General features: G+C 42.0%; 1 protein-coding gene across 20 annotated transcripts in view; it reads right to left on the bottom strand.

Moving 5' to 3' along the window:
- Window positions 1–4,101: 4,101 nt before the first annotated feature.
- MRTFB (myocardin related transcription factor B) overlaps window positions 4,102–10,016 on the bottom strand; it is a 310,684-nt gene continuing 304,769 nt past the window's right edge. For all 20 annotated transcript variants that reach the window (XM_015125644.3, XM_077987072.1, XM_077987065.1 and 17 more), the window contains one exon: window positions 4,102–9,976. In XM_015125644.3, coding sequence (XP_014981130.2) covers window positions 9,441–9,976 — 536 coding nt within the window. In that variant the 3' untranslated portion in view covers window positions 4,102–9,440. The remainder of the gene's footprint in view (window positions 9,977–10,016) is intronic.

The following is a 10,016-nucleotide window of genomic DNA, read 5'->3' as shown; positions in this document are numbered from 1 at the left end:
TTTAGTGTTCATTCTTATACATGATTTCCTGTGTACGTCTGTGTTTCTCAAGGATGTGTACCAAAAAAATTGATTTGCTGGATCACAGAGTTTGTGTGTCTTCAACCTTGCTAGCTATTTAAAAATCTTATCGCTCTTGAGCTTTGGTATGTGCTAAAATGGTTGCAGAAGTCCCAGCAAGATAGTTAAGTGTTTAATAACAAGTCATTTTGCATGGCCCAGTCAGTAGAGTTCACTTAAAATGCTCCAGTCTTGGAATCCATGTTCTGGCTGGATTTAATCTAGTAAAAAGCCATACATTGTATGCCATTAAACATCTGTGAGTAGCTACTTTAGAAAATGTGAGATTGAGGAGGTCTAATCAAGATAGTTAGTGGAACCTCATGATAGACATGAGTTAAGCTGTACTCAGTTGTATTCACAAAGTATCTGGACAAAGGCAGAGAGTTGTATATAGAGTCTACAGGAATGGTGCTATGGTTTGAATGTTCGTGTCTCTAAAATTCATGCTGAAACTTAATCCCCACGCAATGTGTTAGAAGTTTGGACCTTTAGGAGGTGATTAAGTGATGAGGGCTCTGCTCTCATGAATGGGATTTAGTGCCCTTATAAAAGGCAGCCTATTTGTGTGTGTGTGTGTGTGTGTGTGTTTTGGCCTTTCTGTCCCTTCCTCTTTGTGAGGGTGCAGCAAAAAAGCACCATCTTCCAGGCAGAGATCTGGACCTCACCAGACACCGAATCTGCTGGAGCCTGGATGTTGGACCTTACAGTCTCTAGAACTGTGAGCACTACGTTTCAGCTGTTTATAAATTGTCCGGTCTGAGGCATTTTGTTATAGCTCCCTGAACAGACTAGGACAAATGGTTTGGGTTCTGGGGTTTCAGAAGCTTGGTCTCAAATCTGTGCTGTTTCCTTTGTGATTTCAGGCAAGTCATTTGCCTTTTTTTTTTTTTTTGAGATGGAGTTTTGCATTGTTGCCCAGGCTGGAGTGCAATGGCATGATCTCAGCTCACTGCAACCTCCACCTCCTGGGTTCAAGCGATTCTCCTGCCTCAGCCTCCTGAGTAGCTGGGATTACAGGCATGCGCCACCACGCCCGGCTAATTTTGTATTTTCAGTAGAGATGGGGTTTCACCATGTTGGTCAGGCTGGTCTTGAACTCCGACCTCAGGTGATCCACCAGCCACGGCCTCCCAAAGTGCTGGGATTACAGGCATGAGCCACCATGCCTGGCACCATCTTCTCTGTCTTTAGTTGCCCTATTTATTTATTTTTTTTGAGACGGAGTCTCGCTCTGTCGCCCACCTGGAGTGCAGTGGCCAGATCTCGGCTCACTGCAAGCTCCGCCTCCCGGGTTTACGCCATTCTCCTGCCTCAGCCTCCCGAGTAGCTGGGACTACAGGCGCCCGCCACCTCGCCCGGCTAGTTTTTTGTATTTTTTACTAGAGACGGGGTTTCATCGGGTTAGCCAGGATGGTCTTGATCTCCTGACCTCGTGATCCGCCCGTCTCGGCCTCCCAAAGTGCTGGGATTACAGGCTTGAGCCACCGCGCCCGGCCTAGTTGCCCTATTTATAAAATGGGGATAAGAGTTCCTACCTCATAGACTTATTATTAAATGAGGTTATACATATAAAATGACACAAAGCCTGGCATACAGCAGTGTTTAATACATGTTTGTTGCTATTACTGTTGTCTGTCTCCTACCATGTTTCTGTTGATTGGCACTGTGCAACAACAGCGAGGAAAAGGGTGAAGCAGTATTTGGTCTTTGGTTGTAGCATCTTCTTTTGGTCTCTGTATTGTAGTTTCTCTATCTCTAAGGAATTTATTTCTTTCCAAGTTGCTTAACAGACATAATTTAAGTGAAGAAACTAGGCTGCTTGTTCAACCAGCTTTGTAGACTTTTTGTAATGCTCAAAGAGGTATTGTACCAGAACCATTATACTTTTTGTCTACGGACTGTCATGTGCAGAGGAGCTTTGTTTGAAATTCTGCTTAAGGTGATTTGTGGGTCTATGTATGAGTGAGAAAACACATCAAAGCTCTCAAAGGCCTTTTTTTTTTGAGATGGAGTTTCGTCTGTAGCCCAGGCTGGAGTGCAATGGCGCAATGTCGGCTCACTGCAACCTTCACCTCCCGGGTTCAAGAGATTTTCCTGCCTCAGCCTCCCAAATAGGTGGGACTACAGGCATGCACCACCACACCCGGCTAGTTTTTTTTGTGTGTTTAGTAGAGATGGAATTTCCCCATGTTGGTCAAGCTAGTCTTGAACTACTGACCTCAGGTGATCCACCTGCCTTGGCCTCCCAAAGTGCTGGGATTACAGGCGTGAGCCACTGCGCCTGGCCTCAAAGGTCTTTATTTGAATCTTGGATGGGAAACACTTTAAATTCTTAACAATTAACCTGACTAAAAGCCCTTTTTTCACCATTAATAAAACTTCAGCTTTGGCCTGGACAGTACTAGCATTGAAATCATTTGGGGTTTGGATGCTTCTGACAAGTCTTCTGTATGTCCAATGGCAAGCAGGAGGATGCTGCAGAGTGAGCACCCATAGAGCCATCATTTGTGGATTTCCCAGTGGAATGACCTGTGACGCAATCGCATGAAACAAAAGGGGCACAGAAAATGTTGATCCATCCTTGTTTCTCATCTCCTCACACAATGTAGGTTTAATTTAATTAGCCTGTCATGCATATTAACAGAAAAGATAGGACATCAAGATGAGATTTCTTTCTGAAAGTTAAATTGGAAGTAATATCTGGCCAGGTGCAGTGGCTCACACTTGTGATCCCTGTGCTTTCAGAGGCTGAGGCGGGTGGATCGCCTGAGATCAGGAGTTCGAGACCAGCCTGGCCAACATGGTGAAATCCCATAGTTACTAAAAAATACAAAAATCGGCCAGGCGTGGTGGCACATGCCTGTAGTCCCAGCTACTTGGGAGACTGAGGCTGAGGCAGGAGAATCACTTGAACCTGGGTGGCGGAGGGTTGCAGTGAGCAGAGATTATGCCACTAGACTCCAGCCTGGGTGACCGAGCAAGACTCTGTCTCAAAAAAAGAAAAAAAAAAAGAAATAAATAAAAGTAATAAAATAAAAAAATCTGTTGCAGGAAAAAACAGTTTCTCCAATTAACTCTGACCTTGCCCAAGGGGCTGTCCGCCATGACAGCTTCCCCAGAGTTCCCTGTGACATCCCTTACTCACTCCTCTTGGGCTCCCAGGGCACGTGCTATGCTTCCTTTGGCACGGTTTTCTCTCACACCAGCAGAGAGGTCTATTTTCTCCCCAAGGGCAGAATCTCTGCCTGGAACATACGATACTTTACAAATGGTTTAACTCTTTGTGCATCATCTCACTGGTCTGTTGAGGCTGCACTCTGGTTCCCTAAGTGTAATGAACATTCTGCTGTGTTTTGGTAATCAATATCTTTCTTTTCCCCCTTTCTGTGGTTGATACTCTGTCCTTTTTTCTTAATCAAATATTGATATATAAATTATAGTTATTAGAGTTTACTCGTTACTATTTTGTTTCTTCAAAGCAAAGAGAAAAAAATATTTTAACAAAACTGTTTTAAATGTTGGCTTCTGAGGTGAAATTAAATGCCATCTTACTAAAAGAATACTGAATTCTAAACATCATTTTGTACGGTCTATAAAAATACCTCATATAAATAGTTGCTTTTGAAACTTGGCTAGGTTGAAGGATTATGTAGGTCTTTCAGGAATTGTGGTGGTGGTGCATTTATACTATTGAATCGAGTCGGTTTTCATTGTGTGTGTGTGCGCGAGTGTGAAAATCAACCCCCTAGGGAGAACTACGTATTACTAACTTTCACTGTGGAAGAAAGAAACTGACTTTGGTGTAAATCATGACATGTTCAAGTTCAGCTCATGCCTGTGAGTTTCTATTTTGTATCTCATGGTCTTGGATCCAGGGGAGGGTGACAAGTTCACAGGCTTTGCCCGGTGGCTTTCTGTTGTGAGTTGTGTGCTGAAGGTATAGTGTCTCCTCCTAATAAATCCACTCCCGTTCCACAGTCTACCATGGCTCCACCAACCCATAGGGAGTGGTCTTTCCTCTGCACAGCAAGAATCATAGTACATCAAAATGTCTTTTATTTGAGACACAAAAATGCAAAATTGCTGAGATATCAAACATTTCCCGATCAGCTACAATACTGCCACTATGTACAAAAGATCTGATGATAAATGTGCACACATATAAAAATACAGTATGCATTACCTATGTACAGTACATGTGCAAAATGTATGGCATTCAAACATGATATGGAATTGATTTCAGGGGTGCAAACAGCAAATACAAAGGCATCATGGTTTTTCTTTTAAAAAACAACATAAAGGCAATACATGAATGGACCCCCGATTGCCATAATTTTGTGTTGATTAAACGAGTGCTTTAGCAAGCAGGGCTCTGCAGATTGGTATCTTTCTCCTTTTTTTCATAAAGTGAGATGCTAAGACATAATGTGACAATGAAAAGAAGAAGAGAAACACCTATCACATTGCATTTCTACTGCAAGCAAGAAAAGAAAACTAATTTCTACATAGAAAAAAACTTTGTATTACTACTGAATGTTATTCTTAAACCAACAAAACGACTCTATGCTATTTTACATGAAAACAATAGAGAAATATCTACATCTTTGTGAAAATTATAACCTTAGATGGATAATACCTTTTTGGGACTGATTTTTGAGATCTCATTAGTCTCAAATTTTAAATAAAAAGTGCCTCCTTTTGGCAAATACTTGGCAATGCCTTTGGTTCCTTTAAAGCAAGTTTGCATTACTGTTGGTTACTTGAGGTCAAGTACTTTTGGTAGATACTAAACCCTTTCCTAAATGCTTCTTCTTCCTACCAAATTAGCAAGATTCCTTACAGCATCATGTAGAGAGGTAATTGTTATGACTTTCAGTATTCTATAAACTTTGTTAAAGCTTTGTCTTAGTTGGCATAAAGCTCTGTTAAACACTATAGATGTGATGATATCTCTGATAATATATTTTATTTGATTCCCGACAGCACCTTGTAGATCCGAGATTGCCATCTTATTGTCACAAAACTGTGACATCACAGAGCAAAGTGTTTGCATGGAGGGTAAGAGTTCTTCTGTAAACATGTGCAGCTTTTCGAATTGTAGGCCTTCCATGAAAGATTTCAGGTAGAAACCCTTTGTAATGATGTGTTTCCTTGGATACTGCAAGAAAGGGTGAATGCGGAAAAAACACGGACCTGCTTATTGCCATGCAGACAGAGTCACTTTACAAATAAAAATGTAGCTCAGAGAGGCTGCTGAATGAGCAAGTTATTGAAGGTTTGAACCAGGAAAAAAAATTACTACCTCTTAGTTGTTTTCCAGTTTTGACTGAAATCACTTAAAAGATGAGTTGAAATGCAGTTAGGATGCTCTCCAGATACACACTGATGCACTTGTCAGCTATGTTCCTTGAAAAACCTGGCCTTCCAGTTAATGTTCTTTGATAAGTTTGGGATAGTTTCGTGGCCTCTAGGGCGGTGGGGTGGTGTGTATGGGTATTCTGTTGTCCGTATTCAACATTCATGTTTACAGCAGCGGATATTGAAAAATGGAGAGTTATTTGTGAATTCGGTTACATTGACACGTGTTGCTCTGCTGGTAGACACTGAATAGCTGTTCTCTTTACATTTCTCTAAAAAGTCCCCAGCGGCACCATGAGCTCCCCATCCAGGTGACAGCCAGGACTTCTGTGAGGCTAGCCGCAGGTGGGTGCATGGAAGCTGGTGAGGATGTATACTGAAATGTGGGCTTCTCACAAATATTTTAAACCCTGCCAAAGTGCTTTGCCACGTCTCTAAGGCCTAGTCCATTTGAGGACAGTAAAGGGACTATCCCATCACTTGTGGGGACAGCCATTTTGTCAACTGCTATGGCTGATTTCAGCCTGGGAATTCTGAAAGGACTCTGAAGAAAGCTATGCTGCCTGGAATGATCTGGAGCTGAGGGTCCAGGAAGCCTGAGTCAGCTCTGGTGACAAAATAGGTAGTGCACTCCTGAGCCATCACTCAGGGTATGCTGACTGCACAGTTCAGAGGTGCTATCTCATTACTATGACTTTGCCTTCCATAGGCAGCAGCTTGCAGGCAACACCACCCCGCCTTTGCCACTGTTTCTAAACAGCGCTGAAAGCCAAAAAGTGTCAGTTACATGGATCACAGAACCATGTGGCTTTTAAGAAGGAAATTTAAATAACATCTCTTTAGAATTACAAAAATATTCATATGAAACAAACACAATAGTATCTAAGCAAGAAATTCCACAAATTCAGAATACATCTATGTACAATTATGTGGCAATATTATACAGTAGATTGCACATTTCAGGAAAAAACACTAGAACGTGAACCACTAACACTGTCCTATGAGGTTTCCTAATAGATGCTTTGCTGAAATGTACAAGATGACCACATACCCCTAGACTTTGAAAGACTTTACAGAAGTTTTGGTATAACTTTTTAAATTCATCCCACCCCCAGTAGGATGATCTGATTATCTACATACAGCACAAAGGTAAGGCTGACACTACTGTGTTTTGAGAACATGTAGGAAAGTAAGATGGGGATGTGAGATAATGCCTTTCTAGGAGTTACTTTCTTGGCAGTATGATACTTTGCAATATGATACACAACAGTACCACTGCTTAAACCACACATGTGCATAATGAAAATTCAACTGGCGACTTTGACTTGTGCTGTAATGGCTGTGACACTAACCTAAACAACAACAACCAGTCTTTAGCCAACATCCACCCTTTCTCACTGCACTCACCATCACATGCACTGAGTCGGGTCAGAGGGGCCTTGTTTACAGGGCCTCATCTTTGGTCATGTCACATGAGTGTGGGCACACAGCGTGCCCTCACTCTGACCTGGAACATGCAGTGGAGATCCTGGAGAGCAGCAGCACTCGTGTCACAGGTGCCTGGCTGGTGACTCAAGCCAGGGGAGAGGAGGGTCAAGTGGAATGGTGCAAATGAAGTGGCTTGCAGAATTAATGGGCTAGAGACGCCTTGCCTTTTTAAAAATGAAATACTGGTTTATAAAGGTTTAAACACATATGTGAAGTGGGGACTTTAGCAATTCATAGTCAAGAGAGTAGGCTAATGAGATAGCATTTTTTTTTGCACTGCACTGTGTATTTTTGGAGAGCAACCTTCCTGTGGCATGTTTCAAACCCTATTTTAAAAAGCAATAAAGGGACCAGAGAGCTAGAAAACTTATCTATACAATTCAGGATTATGGAAATATAAAGTTATTCAATGAGAGTCGATGGCACTAGTGTTCGGTTACCTCCTACAGTCCCACTGATATTTGGTGCTAATTTAATACGCCATTCAAATCTGAATGAAGAAGATGCTCAGGGTCTAAGTATGGACCTGATAAGCCCAGACAGAAACCCTCAGCAAAAACACTGTGGCCAAGAACTGTAAGAAAAATACTTTCCCAAGTAAATAGCCTGGCCCTAGAGACAGGCCCCTCTCAATGGAACTGACTCGAGGATTCACAGAACGTCTAGTGTGGTAAACTCTTGTAGGGCTTGGTCAAATGACGGTGTTCTGGTTAACAGAGAGTTACTGTATCCCATGCGTTGGTTTACCAATTTCTGAACACTTAAACTATTCATCACAGACTACACTGAGCACAGTGGCCTCTGCCTTGAACCGCCTGGAAGGCACATGAGCACTGTTAGTGCCTTTGAGTCAGGAAGTGCCAGTGAGCAGAGGGCTTCAGCGTGCTCATGCTGGAAAAGCAGACTTTTGTTACACATAGTAAAATTTATAAACCACACACACACAAATCAGAAATAAGATCAGCTCTTAGGCAAAACACAAACCCAGAAATGATTCACAAATTCTTTCCAAATAACGGGTCAGGCTGCCTCTCGCATGTCAGTATGGAACATTTACCATTTTGTGACCCAGGGGAACCAACCTGACCCGAGGGTTTACACAAGGGTGAGGTGGAGAGCACAATATTATTACTTAAGAAAAACCTCCATGCTCTTTTGGTAGATTTCAGTTTTTTGTTATTTACATTTTGTCATATACCTCAATGACTAGCTTGAAATAATCCTGTGATAGTTGGCATTTTAGAAAATTCTTAAGAAATGACTTGACTTAACAAATATGTAATAACTGTTTTCTATATAAAAAACACTAATAAAGCCTCCAGTTTTTCAATCTTAGGCTTGACAATATAGTGAGAGCTCTGGTAGAACATCCAGTTACAAGCCTGTAAAATGATAACCAGGGTTAGTGACAGAAGAAAGAGGGCCAGGGCGGGGACCTGGAGGCCCACCTCATGGCACAGTCTGACCTGTACTCATCATGGGAATGTCCTGGTAGATGACAGACCTTCCCCTTACCTTCCATTCTTCTAACTCACCAGCTCAGAAAGATATTTCATGCTAAAGCCTTTTCTTGGTTCTTTGAGATGGGTCTGGTTACCTGAAAGTTAGTCAGCAATTCTTTAAATACAGAAATACACGTGGCTCAAGTACTCTAGAAATATTCGAGCTATTAAAAAAGTAGGACCTTGGATACCCATTTTCTTACCCCAATGTAGGCTGTACATATCACAATGTCAGAGCATACATACAAATGTCTAATATATACATTAAAATCAATCTAAGCAACCCAGAAGGTTGCTAATAGAATTTTCAGTGTTATCAGTATACCTGGACTTCTGACAGTATTTTGTAGGTATCTTCTGTTTATGGTGAAAGATCTTGCATTTAAATTTAAATTTGGAAATATAAAGTATGATTCCAAAAATCACAAAATAAACTACAACATCAAAAAAAACAACACAGGTTTCTGAATAGAACCAAAAGTCTTTAGCCAGAAGCGGTCACTGAACCGGCCAGGGCTCTCTACTGCCTTTGATCTCTGCCGTGTCTCAGGCCTGGCTCTGGCCATCTCTAGGAAGTACCAAGTGCAGTGACCTCTCACCTCCCTCACATCAGCCTCAGTTTTTGAGTGGAGCTGTCTGCCTTTTATTTAGGGTCTTAAAGTGATCAGAGAGATTTAAATGTAGTTAATTACCAGAATCCTAACGTCACTGCTGCATCTATTACTCTTCTTTCTTTTTTATGTAAAGGTACTTTTCATTCTTTACTGAAGTCTGGAGAAACATATGAGTCGTCTTTGACTGGTGTGTTTTTCAGAAGGCCCTGTGCTATGTTAAACTGTAGAAATTCACTACTGAACACAATGAAATGTTTTCAAACTTGGGTTCCAGGCTATGACCTTCCACCTATTCTTTCTGTGACAACATATTTTGATTGCAACAATGCAACTATAGATCTATCTCTAAAAACTGACCTTTTAGAATCTTCATGTTCTTAAACCTCATCAACTCTCAGATAAGAAATCTGTGACGTTAGTCCCATGGTAGTGGTAGGTCCTGTGGGTCTAGAAAGTCGGCGGAGAACATGCTTGGGGTGGTGGTGCTGAGAGGAGTGAGTCCTGAAGAGGAGTTGGGCATGGTAATGTCCAACCACTCCATGTTATCCAAGTTTGAGTCTGACAGGTCGAGAGACAGACAGGGAGTACCTGCAGCAAACTGGGTCTCGGAAGTCTCCATGGGTGAGTGTGAATGGTCCAGCATACCTGAGTGACTCAGCAGGTCATTCTGGAGGTCCTCGATCAGAGAGAAGGGCTCTCTGTCTTCACTGCTGCTTTGTAATGGAGCAATTTCATTGGCTGAGGGTAAAGTTCCATCCAAGAAAGCTTCTAGTTGGTTCTCTAAGCTGGCAGATAAACTGCCCATAGGTTCTAAAGATACAGGTGGTGCCATTTGGACTTGGGGTGGTGGCCGGGACACCACTGTATTCACTGGCATTGTGGTGATGCTGGCTGTCACTGGTCTCATTTTGGAAATAGGAGAAGGTTCTTCTTTTATGGGGAGGGAGATCTCTGTGTAAAATAAATGAAGTAATTAGTAACTAAAGATTTA

This window comes from Macaca mulatta, chromosome 20 (assembly GCF_049350105.2).
Source record: "Macaca mulatta isolate MMU2019108-1 chromosome 20, T2T-MMU8v2.0, whole genome shotgun sequence".
NCBI lineage: Eukaryota > Metazoa > Chordata > Mammalia > Primates > Cercopithecidae > Macaca > Macaca mulatta.
This window is presented reverse-complemented; position numbering and strand designations above follow the sequence as displayed.